Source organism: Diabrotica virgifera, chromosome 8 (assembly GCF_917563875.1).
Source record: "Diabrotica virgifera virgifera chromosome 8, PGI_DIABVI_V3a".
Classification (NCBI taxonomy): Eukaryota; Metazoa; Arthropoda; class Insecta; order Coleoptera; family Chrysomelidae; genus Diabrotica; species Diabrotica virgifera.
The window spans coordinates 223,461,128-223,479,500 of NC_065450.1; the positions used below are offsets into that span (position 1 = coordinate 223,461,128).

The 18,373-nt window shown below is 31.7% G+C and overlaps 1 protein-coding gene across 1 annotated transcript in view; it reads right to left on the minus strand.

The window, feature by feature from the left end:
- LOC114341620 (transcription factor 25) overlaps window positions 1-18,103 on the minus strand; it is a 35,160-nt gene extending 17,057 nt beyond the window's left edge. The window contains exons 1-4 of the mRNA XM_028292434.2: window positions 17,851-18,103; window positions 10,384-10,554; window positions 9,561-9,760; window positions 4,822-5,232 (exon numbers count right to left, since the gene is read on the minus strand). Of these exons, the coding sequence (XP_028148235.1) occupies window positions 4,822-5,232; window positions 9,561-9,760; window positions 10,384-10,554; window positions 17,851-17,988 (920 nt within the window). The 5' untranslated portion in view covers window positions 17,989-18,103. The remainder of the gene's footprint in view (window positions 1-4,821; window positions 5,233-9,560; window positions 9,761-10,383; window positions 10,555-17,850) is intronic.
- Between the last annotated feature and the right edge of the window lie 270 nt (window positions 18,104-18,373).

An 18,373-nucleotide genomic window follows, 5' to 3' on the forward strand; every position in this document is an offset into this window, starting at 1 on the left:
GTGTAATTTGGTTTTATTTATATTGCTATAAACATTCCTTTACATATTATGTTAATCATTTGTTTTTATTTTTAGTATTTTTTATATAAATAAATAAAAACTGTACATATCGTCTTCTTCCATTAATTATAGTTTATTTTTAGTTTAGTTTAGTCTGTGGGTCATTCCATTTCAAATCACTCAATTTTGGCGTAAAAAAACTTTTGGACCTCCGATTTGTCTGAAAATTGGTATATAGCTTCTGCGGGACGTAAAAATAAGATATTTAAGGTCAAAAAATCTTCTTCTTCTTTTTTTCTCAAAATGTTATTTTATGCGATTCTACAGTGATTTGGTGTTTATTTATACAAATTTGCATTTTCTATCGTAAAGTATCAATGGAAAACATAATATTTTAATAGAAGGGACTCAAAAATGTCATTACATGGCATTATAACAAGTTACTTTGATTCAAAACAAGCTTTTGATCAAATTTTATAGTGTAGAAAACGTTAAAATACCGTTTTTTACATTTTTCTCCATTCCCAAAATACATCATAATCGATTTGGCTGAAAATTTGCCCACAGATAGACAAAACATAGGACTTTAAGTGGTGAGAAGGATTTGAATTATATTACAATACCAAAAAAGTTACATGCAATATTATAGTCAAAAACATAGGCGTCTACTGTAAGTACAATTAACTCGAAAATATCGACCTCACGACAAAAATTGTTAAAAAGAAATTGTAATAATTGTAAATACTATTTATTTGGAACAATTTCAGTTCCTACCATTTTTGTCGAAAAGTTAAAAATGGCGGAGATATTGAGCAAAACAGGTTCTCCTTTAAAATCAAGATGGCGGCTAACGTAACGGAGGAATTCATTCGTGATTTTAAATTTAGGCTACTATTGTCTCCCCTAAAGATCAGAAAAATAAAATTTTGGGCAGCTCGGCATTCAAGGTCAAATGCTATCCCGACTGGACTAATATATACTTTTGAGTCTGATATTACTGCATGTAACTTTTTTGGTATTGTAATATAATTCAAATCCTTCTAAACACTTAAAGTCATATCTTTTGTCTATCTGTAGGCAAATTTTCAGCCAAATCGATGATGATGTATGTTGGGAATGGAGGAAAATGTAAAAAACGGTATTTTAACGTTTTTTACACTATAAAATTTGATCAAAAACTTGTTTTTATTCAAAATAACTTATTATAATGCCATATAATGACATTTTTGAGTCCTTTCTATTAAAATATTATGTTTTTCATTGATACTTTACGACAGAAAATGCAAATTTGTTTAAATAAACAACAAATCACTGTAAAATCGCATAAAATAACATTTTGAGAAAAAAAGAAGAAGATTTTTTGACCTTAAATATCTTATTTTTACCTCCCGCAGAAGCTATATACCAATTTTCAGACAAATCGGAGATCCAAAATTTTTTGCCTGAGTGATTTGACATGGAATGTACCCCGTATAACTATCCTTTATCTGAATGGATGAAGGGGGTATGTGGCATAAAATAATGCTCTATATTCAGTTTTACAGAAATTTATGTAATTGAACACAAAATAATCTTCTTCTTCATGTTGCTATATTCATGTTGGCTATCAAACTGGCTATACTAATTTTGTTAATGGCAGCTCGGTAAAGGGATACAGAGGATCTGTTAAACCATTCTTACAGGTGTCTAAGCCATGACGGTCTTCTGCGACCTGGCCTTTCTTCTTCGACCTGGCGTTTCTTCTTCCGTCTACCTTGCCTTTTTTATTAATAGCTACCCTAGCCTTAGCTACATTTATAAAAAAAATTTAAACAAATTAAAAAAAACAATTTTTTCAGCCTGTGTACATTATGTTAGGTTCTTTTGATCATTGGAAACAAAAAAGGTCTTTGGTAATTTTCCTCTAAAGTTATTGTTTTCGAGTTATAAATTCTTCCATTCAAGAATTGTATTCTATAGGTTACATACCTCCTTCATCCACTAGAATATCTCTTATTAAGCTTTTTAGAGGTACAGTAAAAGTGGCATAATATGATAGTTAAGTTACATACCACCTTCATTCACTAATAAACTCAAAATTTTAGAAAATGTTACATACCTCCTTCTTCCACTTAGGTCTTCAATTTATTTAATCTGACTCATTTATGTATATTGGCAATTCAGACATATTATACATTTTAAAGTATTTTTTACTAAGCAACAACATTTTTGTTTAATTTAGTAGTATTTTGTATTTTAACAACGACATCCGATTTGGGCGTCGAAACATTAATAAAATAATTTTTTCAATTCAATTGTAACTTATTTCCCATCTAAATAGTTAATTATAAAAATGCCACAAGGAAATAGCTTCAGAACAACATTATTTTTTATGTTGTTCTTTTGTGTTATTTGTAAATGTACTGTTTTCCCAAACCCTAATTAATTTCAACACCCTAGTTGTGAACACACGCTAGCATATAATTAACTATTTAGATGGGAAATAAGCCACAATTATATAAATAATTTTATTAACGTTTCCACGTCCAAATCGGGTGTCGTTGTCACAATACAAAATACTACTAAATTAAACAAAAATGTTGTTGCTTACTAAAAAATACTTTAAAATGTATAATATATGTCTGAATTGCTGATATAAATGAGTCAGATTAAATAAATTATTAGAAGCATTTTTTTACTAAGTAACAACATTTTTGTTTAATTTAGTAGTATTTTGTATTTTGACAACGACAACCGATTTGGGGGTCGAAACATTAATACAATTATTTTTTCAATTTAATTGTGGCTTATTTCCCATCTAAATAGTTAATTATAAAAATGCCACAAGGAGATAGCTTCAGAACAACATTTTTTATGATGTTATTTTGTGTTAATATTTTATTGTTTATATCTCAACAACGTTTAATTATTTATTAATACCTAAATCACTTAAAACATTTTCCACAGCAGTGGGTATATAAAATCAATGTCAATAGCCGTTAGCATATGCATGTATGTATAACCACTAAAAAAGCTAGGCTGCTTTCAACACTCTGGTGTCCAAATCTGTTAGTATTTGTAAATGTACTGTTTCTCCAAACCCTAACTGATTTCAACACCCTAGTGTCAACACACGCTAGCATCTGTAAACGCACTGTTTTTCCAAACCCTAACCGATTTCAACACCGTTGTGTCAACACGCGCTAGCATATGTAAATGTACTGTTTTTCCAAACCCTAACTGATTTCAACACCCTGGTGTCTACACACGCTAGCATCTGTAAATATGCTGCCGGGCGCATGCGCACACAGACAGTATGTAGTTCGTTGCTAATCTTTCAAGATATGTATGTATCAGCGCTGTCAGCGCAAATAAGTCATTAAAAGAAGATATTAGTGTTTTTAGTAAATGTATTATTTATTATAATTTTTGTGTCTTTGGATTTGTCTTCCTCGGGAATAAGATATTTTATATTAGTAGTAAGTATATTTAAAGTATTTTTGTATACTTCACTTGGTCTATTAAATATGTCAGTATGTATGAGAAATTTTGTAACCTGTCAAAGCAAAGGGAATATAGCTCAGTGGTCGAGCGAGCAGTGGTTCAAATCCCGGACGATTCATATTTTTTTGTTAATTTTTGGTATCGTTTTAATAAAATTTTTTTAAAAGTGGTAGATAAGAAACTTAGTTTAATATTTAAATAAAATACAAATAAACTGTTTAAAGTATAATCATTTCGTCGAAATCATATAATAGAAGTATAACTTCTAACGTGCGTACAAAGTACACACACATTCTTTTTTTAACGTATACCGATTTTGAACTTTGACATTACATTTCCTTCAACCTAATTTTTGATTGAAATTTTACTATTTTTGGCAATTTTCACTCCTAATATCGATAGTTTTTATTACAATAATATATGTTACGAGTATTTTAAAGATATGAAAATTGGTGTGGAGAAAGAGGACAAAAATAAAAAGGTGACGGTTCGAAAATTATGATCCTATTGTTTATATCTTTGCCGTAAATGCCGGTCAACTAGGACCGGTTGTATCTTAGGAACCACTCATCACAATTAAACGTTTCTTCTTTTAAAAGAAGCGTCCTGCCGCTTTTTTTCCAATATCGTTTTCATGATTTAATTTAATATTTCCCGAGATATTCTATTTGTTTATAAGCCGAAAAATTGTTTATACATACTTTTAAAATACTCCTGAGGCCGCTTAAATAGTCCAATTTCAATTCTGTAAAGTACATTAGATAGGTACAATATCTTTTTATACAAAAATCATAGCTATTCTTATGATGGTTATTAAAGCGACCGTAAATTTTTAATTAACAATTCAATTGTTGCTAAACTGTTCACTAAATTTCCATCGGCTTCTGGAATTATAATCTATACGAAAATAGCTTTGATATTACCAAGTTATTTAATAATTAATAAACAATTACTTACCTAAAATTTTAGTTGAAAATTAAAGATTTTGTTGGAAAAACCCGCATTTTCCGGGGAAAATTTTCGTCGAAGAAAATCGGGAAAAACACGTCTCTATGCAAAATTTAATTACGGTGAATTTTTACTTGGGTGTTTTTGGTGTAAAGTTAAAATCTTTGGAGTTATACAACAAAAATTGAAAAAAAACACGATTTTCGGGCGCCATTTTGTTTATAAAAAAAGTAGCACACTATCTGCGGACTTTGCATACCTGTATTATTAATATATACAATCATAAGATTCGATTCCAGCAATAAAATTGCTGGTAAATAACTTTTCCCAAAAATGGCCTATTCTCCGATAAATAATCTGCCCAGACTATAGTGACAGTGTATTTCTTACCTATTTTCTTGCCTTCTATAATCTAGTCTACAGTTTCCTTGAGCAACATTGAACAGAGGATGATACGCATATTCCAAACAGTACAATGCACGCTCTATAAGCTCGGCCGCAGTTGCCAGATGTTCGCTTAATTCGCAGACGTCAGACAGTTGAATCAAGGCATCCACATGGTACTGATGTTCGTTCAATATGGCAACTATGTTGTCGGGATTGAGACTCTCCACGGCGTCCAGGAATTTATTTTGTACTTGTCTGTAACTCTGGCTGTGCTCGTACGTGAAATAGTGGATGTTGTTTTTGTTCTCTAGATATGACATCGAAAGACCGGATTTTCCGGCGTTTGGGTAGTTTTCCTTGCAATTGACCATCGTTGTTTGTTTGACGTGGCCTCTGCCTCGGTTTTTACGTTTACTGAAATAAAACAAAAATTAGATTATTTACTTATTGACTGGATTAGCCCCATTTTATAAAAATATAAAAGGTGGCAAGAAGACTAAAGTACAAACGACGAATGACAAATGTAATTATAGTGTGTCCAATTAAGTCGGCATCATATGAGAAACTTTTTAATTCTTAGTTTTATGAAAAAACTTATTCTTTATAAAAAGTTGTGCATGGTCTAAAACTTAAAATGCAACCATCAGTTATCAATTTTTTTAAGCCGTATACCAGGTATGTCAAAAAATATGAATTTTACTCAAGAGTAAAGTAGCTTTATTTTTCACAATATTGAAAATTGTTATAATGAAAAGTTGTTTGAAATTAAGAACTATGTATATTCTATTAGTTCATCCTTCTAATTGAAAAAAAATTGATTTTTTTTTAAATATGGATAACCAACATTATTTTCAGTTATTTCAATTATGATAACTCTTTTATTATTCTTCTTCTTATACTTGTTGTAGATCTGTCGATCTGTTAATTCCGATGTTGAAGTATTTCTTGAGAGCTAGACTGCCAGCTATCTCTCCATCTTTTTGGTGGTCTCCCCAGTGGACGTTTGCCTGCTGGTTTTCCTTCTAGAGCAGTGGTCGGCAAACTTTTTAGCCAAAGAGCCAAATATAAACATTACAAGAATTTAAAAAAATATTGGGAGCCAAATCTGCTTGTTCGGCAAACTTTGATTACGCCAAATAAAACTAAAGGGTCTAGTCAGTCGGTTAAGATAGTGAAAAATGCTCCCAGCGATATTCCAAAAAGGTCAATATTGCGAGTCAATATGTTCATTTTTCAACAAAATAACCACATTTTTAGACGGTTTTTCGCAAATAACTCAAAAAGTAAGTATTTTGTCGAAAGAAACGTTCTTAGCAAAAATATAGCCTATAAAAAAGTAAAAAAAATGGTGTACGCGTTAGTTCTCTGGATCTCTTAGAACCAGAGTTATAGCCAATGAAAAATAGATTCATATTCACCAAATTTCAAATATAATATTTCGACGTGAAATATCCAAAAAATTAAGCACTTTTTGGGGAAAACTCATTATAACTTGTTTAAAGTGTATAAAAAATATTTATTTCTGTTTTTACAAAAAGTTTCTAGCAATAAATTTAAGTAAGTTACGCTCAAAATAAAGTTGGTCCCTTTTGTTTTGCCAAAAAAAAAATCGGGAAGACCACCCCCTAATTAGCAAATTAATCGTTACCGCTCCACAAATTATTTTACTTATGTTGTGTTTATATGATCTGTAAGTTTCATCGATTCAAAGTGCTTATTTTTGAAAAAATTTGGTTTTAAAGTAAAATTTTTAAAAATTTTAATTTTGAAAAATATGGTTTTTTTCAAAATAACTTAAAAATTGTTAGAGATACCAAAAATCTCGAAAAACAAAAAAAGGTCAGCATTGCTTTTCTGAATATCACGTATTTTTTTGTTTTTCTGTTAGACAAAAATTGATTAAGATTTGGTGTTTCTAAATTTGCATACATTCGTAATCAGTGACTCGTTCAACCCCTTTTAACTACAGCCCTTTCAATAATAAGGACTTTGAACCGATGAAACTTACAGATCATATAAACAATACATACACGAGTCAAGAAACTTGTGAAGTCGTAACGATTAAGTTCATTTAAGATACTAATTAGGGGATGATTTTCTCGATTTTTTTACCAAAACAAAAAGGGACTAACTTTATTTTGAGCGTAACTTGTTTACTTTTGATGCTAGAAATTTTTTTTATAAAACAAAAATGAAGCTTTTTTTAAACACTTTAAATAAGCTGTAATGAGTTTTCCCCGAAATGTGCTTCATTTTTGGTTATTTCACGTTAAAGTAGTCCATTTGGAATTTGACGAATATCAACCTATTTTTCATTAGCTATAACTCTGCTTCTACTAGGTATGGAGACGTGATATGTACACCATTGTTTTTAGTTTTTTACAGGCTATATTTTTGCTAAGAATGTTTTTTCGACAAAATACTTACTATTTGAGTTATTTGCGAAAAACCGTCTAAAAGCGTGGTTATTTTGTTGAAAAAATGAACATATTCACTGCCAAATAACTCGAAAAGTATTGACTTAGTGAAAAAACTCTATAGAACAAAAGTTACTTAAAATTAGGCAGTTTATCCATTTCCTGACTTACTTTGGACGAATATTTTTTCACCCCCAACAGGGGGTGAAAACCACCCCCTGGGCAAAAGCACATATCGGCACAATATCACTTTTTTTCTTTGACTTGTTAGCTATGTGTGTGCCATATTTTATGTCAATCCAAGCGGTTCTTTAAAATTTAGAGGTTTTGCAATATTTTACCGTTAAAGAACGGACTATTTTTTAGCACATAAGCAAAACGTTCGGACAGGTCGATTTTTAAAATAATCAGTATATTATAGAATCAATGTTTCGAACTTTACGCAATCACTCTTCGGGTGACAGTCATAACTTTGATTTTTTTAAATGGGAATACTTTTGCGTTGGCGCAAACTTTCGGTCGAATTATTTTTGAACGCATTCATCTTTTTCGAATCCTGAAAAAACTAATAACTATTTTTGAAAAATGTAAACGCATAATGAAAGATTACATTATTACTGAGGGCAAAAAGTCCCTTAGAATAAATAGTTTCTTTTGAATAATATATTGGAAATTAAATATCACATTGAATTTTCTCTTTTTTTCACCCCTATAAACTATTACAATAAACATTATAGAAGTTTTTAGGGACTTTCGGCCCTCGGTACTACTGTAATATTTCATTCGGCGTTTAAATTTTTCAAAAATAGTTATTAGTTTTTTCAGGATTCGAAAAAGATGAATGCGTTTAAAAAGAATTCGACCGAAAGTTTCCGCCTACGCTCTTAAAGAGTATTGAAGTATTATACATTCTTGTAATCAGCATTTCAAAAGCTTTTAAATAAGGTGTCACATGATGTACTTTCCCATTAAAAAAAATCAAAGTTATGGCTGTCACCTGAAGAGGGATCGCGTAAAGTTCGAAACACTGATGCTATAATATACTATGATTATTTTAAAAATCGACCTGTTCGAGCGTTTTGCTTATGTGCTAAAAATAAATAAGTTAATAGGGAGGGGTAACACTTATTCCAGCGCACTGTATATGACTTTTTGAAGTTATACTTCTTTACGGGCGTAATGACGGTGAAATTTTATATGGGAAAACCTAGCGACCGGGCGCATGCGCATTATAACTTTGTTCTGATTGGATGTTCAAATGACATGACAAAAATTATCCAATATGGCAGCTGTGGCACAGCTGTGGGACTGTGCATGGTTTGGTTATAATGTATGCTTGTTGCGTTTTAAAATTTGTAGGAAGAGAAACAACAAACAAAAAGTTAGTTAATGGTTATACTGCCTTTTTAAATAGTTTTCATATTATATTTTTGGACTTATTTACATAGAAGAGATGATTGTTGCATGCCAATGTGAAAGCTCATCAAACTGTGCCTAGTATGAGTGCCGCAGATCTCGCTTATTCAAAGCTAAAGAATCTTTCACTGGTAAGTGTTTTATAAATAGTTGATCAAATTTTGGTATGATATTTGAACATAGCCACTTTGCACGACGCAAGTGATTGCGAAATTTATTAGTCGTTATACGGGCTCCGATACCTACCTTGAACCTACCAAAATACATAAGTAGTATGTAATACTTTTATTTTACACCTTAATATTCACCTAATATATTGTCTTCTTACTCTATGTTTTGTTGTATTTTTTCAATTCTAAATCATTTCAATTCAAAATCAAAATAATTTGATTTACATAAGTTAAAAATGTCAAAAGGTTAATCTGTTTAGTTAGACGATCTTCGCACATAATGACAAGCTGTCTCTGTGGCGAAGTTTTAATGCGGGTGAATCCCAATACAACGCAAATACCAGCCGCGTGGTAAGTTGGTTCGAATCCCAATAGAAACTTTTATTTTTTTATTTTTTTTTATACATTTTATGATTGTAAGTATATTTATTATATAATTTTATTTTCAGAAAATACGTATTTAGTTAAAAATTTTTCCGACAATTAATGTTCAGAAATCATTTGTGGCATTTTTAATGTGTTTTTTGGCACTGTTTTAATAAAAATTTTTGAGAAGTAGTAAGTATAAATTAATTTAATATTTAAATAAAATATAAATAAAAAGTATATTAATTTCGTTTATAATCATATAATCATATAATAGAAGTATAACTTCTTACGTGCGTACAAAGTACACAAACATTCTTTTTTCTGAATAAGGTTCAATAGACTTTATTTCAACTTAAAAGTTAATACTTACTGATCACACTGAACAATCTTTGATCCAAATATCCTTTTGAGTTCATTGTTTGGGTTTAAGTGTTTATGCTGAACAGATAAAGTGTTCTTTTTGAAGTTAACTTTTTCATGTTTTACGTTCGGAACAGTTGAAGCCTTAGAAGCATAGTTTTCCCCTAGAATCTTATTTACTTCTCTCAGGGATTTTTCTACCTCATCGACCTAAGAAAAAATAAAAGATATAGGTACATAAAATAAAAGTAAGAGGGTATACGAAGATGTATTGAAAAATCTCAAAGCATATTATTATTCAACATACTCTCGTAACTGGATATATTTATTATAATGAACCTGCAGCGTTTTTAGACCTTTCACAACAAATGTTCACAGGTCTTTACAACTTCTATATAATTCCATCGATTTCTGCAGCTTCGAAAAGTTTCCACAGCTGAATTAGAGAATTATTCAAACATATAAAAAAAAGGTATCACTTTTTTCTTTAGTCCATTGTTTTTGCAGATTTCTTATGCAAATTTCAGAAGTATTTTACTTCTATCAATTTTTGACATAGATATTGTAATTTCATGGATATTAAGAATTAGAGCTTGAAAAATAGCTATTTTAATGATTTCTTTACTCCAAAATTACACAAAATTTTCTCCAAATTTTTTCTTAAATTAGCCACACTTTTATCTGGCCCACATTCAAATTCTATGATGCCAGAGATATTTCTACAAAAATGAAACATCTGAGTCACTACACCCAGTTGCTAGCAAATACTAATTCTGCTATACACAAGTGATGTCCAGATAATAATTATATAATAATAACTATTAAATACTTACATCAGCATTATCTTCACTACTTCTTTGAGTATTGGTATGTTTTCCAGACTTTTTCTTCTTCTTTTTCTTTTTTCTTTTTATCTCGTGATGCTCTCCTTCACAAGATTTTGCTGCTTCTGTTTCATTGTCGTCCTCTTTGACTTCACTCTCAGAATGAGATTGTTGATTTAGCTAATATAAAACAAAAGTTAGTTAAAATGACCAAATCAGTTTGTACAACTATATTATAGAATATTAGATAGATAATTGTAAACAATTATCAAAAAACACTGAAATAAAGTATGCAAAAGGGCAAATGAAAAAATTAATTTTTATATTTCATCATCATTTTTTCCAAATTCTGCAGAATTGGATATGGAAAGAAGTGAATAAAAATAATAATAGCAATAAAACTAAAACATCAAATAAATAGTAAGGGGCATAAATACATAGAAATAATACAGTCGAACACAATTATTGGAATAGCCTTCTTGCCAAGCAAAAGTATTCCTATAACTGGGATATTCTAATAACCGATCATTGGTGACTAGTAGAAACGCTTCAGGACTTCAAATTTTTATTCCTTAAATCCGGATATTCCTGGCCAGAACCAGTATTCTAATAAGCGGATTCGACTGTCATCATCATCAGTAGCTCAACAACCCTTTTTGGGTCCTGGCTTGTTCTAGGTTTTTCCGCCATTCTGTTCTGTTCCTTGCTTTGTAACTGTACTTCTATATTATATTAGAATATTTTCTAATCCAACAGATTAACCAACAGTAATTCTAAATAATCAATCCAGCATCCTTTCGGCTGAAGCATGTGCTATATATAAAGCCACTGAATGGTTTGTGAAAACCAATGGAACAGAATTTTGTGTGCACTGATTCATTATTACTATTAAATGGATTACAAAACTTTAAAGTCACAATTAACAGCTATTTATTCATATTAAAAATGTCTCAACAATTACTAAATTTTTCAGCTTTATCATGTAATATTAAATTCGTGTGGGTTAGGGGACATTCAGACATGTTGGGCAATAGTATTGCTGATTCAATAGCTAAAAATCTATTGATTGAAGAACTTAACATATGCAATCTCTTTGCATATATCGTCGTCGTCACGGCAAAACTCACTAAGTCCACTTTTATCAAAATTGAGGTCCCTGTCCTGATCGATTCACAATATAAATTTTCATAGCCTGGCAGAAATAACGAAGTCCTAGAAAGTATGTAGAGATAAGCCTAAATCACTGAATATGCATAAGTCCAAAATTACCATTTTGTTGTCAAGCAGAAGTTACTAAATGTTCGTTTTCTCAGATCTGTTGATTTGGATTTAGTGACTTTTGCCACGATGACGACGATATGTTAACATGTTGACTGCAAATTACAAGTTAACTGGTAGATTGAGTTCTTTACTAAGATGCCAACTACAAGTTATCTCAAAGTAATATAATGTGATTGAATAAATTTATTATTTTAGGCCAGATTTCTTAAAACTGCCTCGGCAGTTAACATGTCAACAGCATATTAAATTTAAATGAGATAAACTTGGTGTTCAGTGACAATACAGACACTTATGCCTGGTTGCACCAGCAAATCTTAAGCTCCAGCTCAGCTTATAGATAGGGCCAGCTTAAGTCTCACTTACGTTGCACTATAATTTTCAATTCTTATCTAAGCACATCTTAACTGAGACGAAGTTTAAAATGCAATCCACGTGACAATCCATTGTGGCAAGCTGAAAATTGATCTAAGACTCAATGGTGCAATGCGTATGTTTCATAAGCTGAGCTTAAGGCACATCTTAAGCTTAAGATCTGTTGGTGCAAGCAGGCATAATTTGTTTAAATTACAACCAACAATAGCTGTGAACCTATTTTACAAAGTTGTTGCACAAAGTAGAAATAGTGTAAACCATCATAAGACTAAAACTAGATTGATCATGGATGTTTTCCGAAGCATCTACACAAAATTATAGTTCTATAAACAGGCAGATGTGAGTGTGGAACTAGCACAGCTGATCCAAATCACATTTTCTTTGACTGTCCCTTACATCTCAATACAAGCACATGACCACTACATGAATTACTGAAAGCAGGTTAAACCCTTAAACTTAAGTGAAGATAATACAAATTTTTAACTAATTATGATATTTCTAAAAGAATGGGATGGAAATAAACCTAAAGAAAACTGAATACCTAACAATGAAATAGACGAAGGTAAACAAATCAGAGGAACAGACAAGTACAAGAATTTACAGTCGGAAAAATGAAAGAATACCCATGAACGATCATATCAATCATATATTTTGTATTTGCTGTTTTTTTTTCATAAATAACAAACCAGAGAGATAGATTATTAATAATCTAAATAATATGTAATTGACGTGATCGTTCATGGGTATTTTTTCATTTTTCCGACTGTAGGTTTCATAATATCAAATAAAGGAACAACTGAAGAAGATATAAAAATACACTAGGACAAACAAGAGACTGCATACGAAAATTGAAGCAGGTACTGTCGGATCAGAGCATCAACATAAAAACAAAAAGAATATATTTATAATACCGTGACAAGAAGTATCCTCACTTATGCTGCCGTACTTAGCGAAAATGCTGTATCTGAAAAAATTTAAATTTTTACTTCTTTCTAACCCAAATGTGCATATCTATCTTATTTGCTTAGGGAGCGTTCAAGTATTACGTAACGCGATTTTTGAAGATATTTGATCCCCCTCCCCCCTAAATAATGCACTCTAATGGGCGTTTAACTATTGCGTAACGCAATGTTTGACACCCCTCAACCTGCGTTTCGTAATACTTAAATGGTCCCTTACTAAAAATGACGTAAGTTAAGCCAAAACACATTAAACACGCCGCACCTTATGCTTTATCTTGTGTAAATGTATATGAATACTAAAACAAAAATCGATTTTACTCAAATGTGATGTCTTTGTAGATACAGCGTTTTGGCTAAGGACGGCAGTATGGGTGTGAAAATTGGACAATAAATAAGAAAACCAAAAACTAAATATTTTTTCTGAAAAAATGTATATGTGTACTTACAAAACCAATTTTGTTTATTTTTAACAGATCACTTGATACTGGTAGCTTTCCCAGTCTCTGGAAGAAGAGCTTTTTAAAGCCGATTTTTAAATCAGGTGCAAGGAACGACATATCAAACTATCGAGCTGTCTGTAATCAGTCAGAGCTGCCAAAGTTGCTTGATTGTTTGGTTAGTAAGAAACTGACATGGTGTTTTAGAGGCATTTTTACTCCTGAACAATTTGGCTTTATGAAAGGGAGGTCAACAGATGCCAGCCTAGTTTTGTATGTCAATCATATATATAACAGCTTTGAAGAGGGATTCCAGGTTGACTCGATCTATACTGACTTTTCTAAAGCATTTGATCGGGTTAACCATGGGGTCCTATTACAAAAACTAAGAGCTTTGGGTATTGTGGATCCCCTTCTTCAGTGGATTTCAGAATTTATTAGCGGCCGTACGCAGGCAGTTAACTTAGGAAGTGTTACTTCTATTGAAATAACAGTTCCATCGGGCGTGCCGCAAGGCTCTCATTGTGGCCCTGTTTTGTTTTGCTTGTTTCTGGTTGATTTAGTAGAAAAAATTAAAAATTGTAGTGTTCTTATGTTTGCTGATGATGTAAAACTGTTTAGAAAAATTCAATCCTGGGATGATGCTGTTATACTACAGGAAGATCTTAAATCTTTTTATGATTGGTGCAGTTTAAACAGAATGTCACTTAATATAAACAAATGTCATAAAATGACGTTCTCGAGGAAAAGAAATCCAATTACATTCGTTTATTATATTAAAAACTTGCCATCAGCCTCTAAAAATGAAGTATCAGATTTGGGAATCTGGTTAGACACCAAACTGTCATTCTCATGCCACATCAATCAAGTAACAAACAGGGTGATGAAAGTACTGGGATTTATCCAACGCACATCTGTAGACCTGTCTTTGTTCACATTTAGAAAACTTTATTGTGGTCTCGTTAGGCCCATTCTAGAGTTTGGATCAGTTGTATGGTCCCCATCATACAACTGTTACATTGAACATATTGAAAGAGTCCAAAATAAATTTTTGAGGGTAGCAGCTTATAAGAGTGGATACAGGAGAGAGGAATATGACTATCAGTGGGTAAGAGATAGTCTACAGTCCATTCACTTTACAAATTCCCAACTGTAAACAAACGCACGTGGAAGCTAAACAGGGCCGTACTGAGGTGTATCATATGTTTTTTAAAAATATTTACTTTTGAAACTAATACCGTAAGAATTGCTTGAAAATTAATTATAAACAAAATTTTGTTCTTTTTAAGGGCAAAGGCGCAAAATATCGGCTGTCAAAATTTTTAATGTGTTTTAAATTGTATTAATTTTTTCGATTCCTGAGAAAACTAATAAGTATTTTTGAAAAATTTAAACGCAGAATAAAATATTACTTTATTACCGAGGGTCAAGAGTCCCTTAGAATAAATAAAAAGTTTCTTTTTAGTGAAATATTTGCAATTAAAAATTACCCTAAATTTTCTCTCTTATTTTCACCCCTGTAACTTATTAAAATAAACATTATAGAAGTTTTCAGGGACTTTCGGCCCTCAATAATAATGTAATCTTTCATTCTGCCTTTAAATTTTTCAAAAATATTTATTAGTTTTCACAGGACTCGAAAAAAATGAATACATTTAAAACACATTGAACATTTTGACAGGCGAAATTTTGCGCATATGTCCTTAAGGAAAATGTGGTATAATAAAATATTTATTAAGTGAGATATACATAACAATGTGAACATTTTCAATAAAGTAGTATCATATTATAAGGTTATGTTATTTATAAGTTACGTTTTTGCTAAGAATGTTTTTTTTTCGATAAAATATTTACTTTTTGGAATATTTGCAAAAAACCATCTAAAAACCATCCATCCATTTCCGGGCTTATTTTGAACGACTATTTTTTGCCAGGACCAAAGCACACATCGGCACAGTATTACTTTTTTCTTTGACATATTAGCTATATGTATGCCAAATTCCATGTCACGACTATAAAACATAAAACTATAAAACACGACCAGTCTTAATTAATAACTCAACAATAACTACTGTAAAGTACGTAACATAACACAAAATAATATTATCTTAAAAACCAACACGCTAAAAAATACAATTTGAATTTGCAGATGCAGACTGACCCGTTGTCCTAGGTGAGCGACGGAAAACTACGCAACGCGATGCGATGCGACCAGTAATTCACGCGACGTGTGGCTTATGTAGCATCGCATCGCGTCGCTTTCCATCACCAAACCAGGACAAACGTGACGATGTCAATTATTATTCATTCCTATTCTTAAGTGTGGGGAAGTATACAGCAGTGTTACTAGAAAGTTCATATTTTAAATACTTAGCTAAAAAATTCCATAAACGAACAAGAAAGACAACAAATGTCATATATTTAGAAAGAGTAAATTTGGAGAGTTTAATCATTTATATCCGAAATTAATGAAATAATCCACATTGGTTTAAAGAGTATTGTAGCTTATTCACTTTCGATTATATCATTGCAGCTGTTAAACTCGGTATTAATAACTGAGCTATCAATAACTATCAATAAGTAATTTTAAAAATCCAAATTCTATTGAGGAGAGGCTGTTACTGACTTTAAGGTATGTTAATGAAAAAACACTGGTACTATATAGTTATTATTAGATTTTATTTATTTAATAAACTATTGCGTAGCATAATTTAAATTGAAAAAAGCAATGGGGCGTCACACGTGTCGTGTCTCGTCGCGAACAAATCAAGTTCGCACTTCGTCGCGTCTTGTCGTAGACTGATTAACCCGAAAACGTAGGACATATACAAATACAACCATTACTTGATATTTTCGCGTCGTGTCGCGTTGTCGCGTTTGTCGTTCACCTAGGACAACGGGTGACAAGTTAGGACATGTAAAATGAGAAACCGCCTCGTTTAGGGCGATAAATTATATTTAATAGCTTCTTGACGAATGAGTGGACGAATCGTTAACACGTGCGTTTGTTTATGTTGGGAATTTGCTAGGTGAATGTGGTGTAAATTTACCAACACTTGAGTCAAGGAGGACATTGTTAGATTTATGCTTCCTACACAAAGTTATTAATGCTTTCATAGATTGTCCTCAATTGATATCACTTTTTAGTCTTAAAGTTCCTAGTAGAAGCAACAGACAATCAGAAATCTTTTCAGTGCCATTTCACCACACTAATTTTGGTATAAATGAACCGACTACACGATTGGTTCGGAGTGCTAATAGCCTGCCAAGACAAATGGATATTTTTGACTCCAAAATTGGTTTGTTCAAAAAACAACTAAGGGGTATCTTGCAATAAGTTTGTTGTAGTTCTGTATTGTTCTTACAATATGTTTGTTTGTATTATTCTGATGTGTTTATTATTTTAATAATTTATTATTGTTGATGTGTAACTTGTAAAAGTCTTGTTGTGTGTAAAACTTGTAAATGGATGCCGTAAATAAATAAATAAATAAATAAATAAGAGCAACAGATGTGGAATTCCTAAGTAGAAGCTACAGAGTAACAAGAAAATATAGAATAAATAACATAGAGATTAAGAAAAGAATAGGAACGAACTGATATAATTGACTATATCGAACAGAAGAGATTAACCTGGTACGGACATGTCAGAAGAGCACACCAAAATCGTCGGATAAATAAAATAATAGAGTGGAGCTCGATAGGAAGCAGGAAGAGGGGCAGACCCCTAAAAGCTTTCAGAGATGAAGTGGACGAAGCAATTTAAAGAAGAAATCTGCAGGTAGGGGACTGGCAAAACAGAAAGAACTGGAAGGAACGGTTGAGTGAAGGAATGCAGTGAAAACTGTGGAATTCCTTGGTGTATTATATTTCTACAAATAAATAATCAAAGATGTGAATGAAAAATTAATCATTTGAATTAATATCTCCGTTGTACATGTGGCCCACCTATCTAACTGTGGTTTATGTCTTGTGTGTTATAATAAAGTTGCTTTGGTGAACCCCTCAGCATGAAAGTGTCCTCCCTGGACATCAGACAATCAGGAAATGTTTACGTTAAAACTGAACATAAATAATGTATGAATTAGAAAAAATTAAGTAGATAACTATGCAAATATTACATATTTAATGAAAATATAGCAATTAAAATGCATACTGCAGTTAACTTTTAATGACTGCAAAGGTTTTGTTGAACATTAACCACATAATCATGAAGAGATAACATTGAATATATTTAATGTCGTTATTTTTGTTGAAAATATCTATAAACATTTATTTTTAAAATATTTCAATAGTAGCTGTGGGCTGTGGGGTAAAAAATGTGCCCTAACCACCTTTTGTCATTTTCGTTAAAATAAGTAAATGGGCAAACAACGTGTTGCACATGCAACTTGTTATTCATTAAAACAAACAGGACAACTCACCAAATCATAGCGATTAATATTTAGCTGCTTTCTTCTAGCTCCACCACTTACTGGTGTGTCAGTTTCTGTGTCCGAAATTTCTTCGGCGAGTTCTTTCTCTTTATCGCCTTGTAGTTTTCGCAACACTCTCGACGACATGATTATAGCGTTAACTATTTTATCTTGATTCAACAATTTTATTATCGTTAAATTACAATTTATTAATCAAACCCTTCTACATTTTGTTTTGACGTTTACACGATTGACGAAAAGCCGCAGGTTTGACACTTTTGACAGAACCATGACAGAGTTCAGCCGATGACATAGAGGTATATATTAACATAGAGGGAGCCTACCTTCCGCGCTCCCTGACGACAAGATCTCATGGACCATAGAGGTATATATTAACATAGAGGGAGCCTACCTTCCGCGCTTCCTGACGACAAGATCTCATGGACTGGTTTGCGGCATCTCTTTCTAACACATTGTATCGAAAATCTATGATGGAATTCAGTGTGAATATAGGCACGGAAGAGGAGGATAA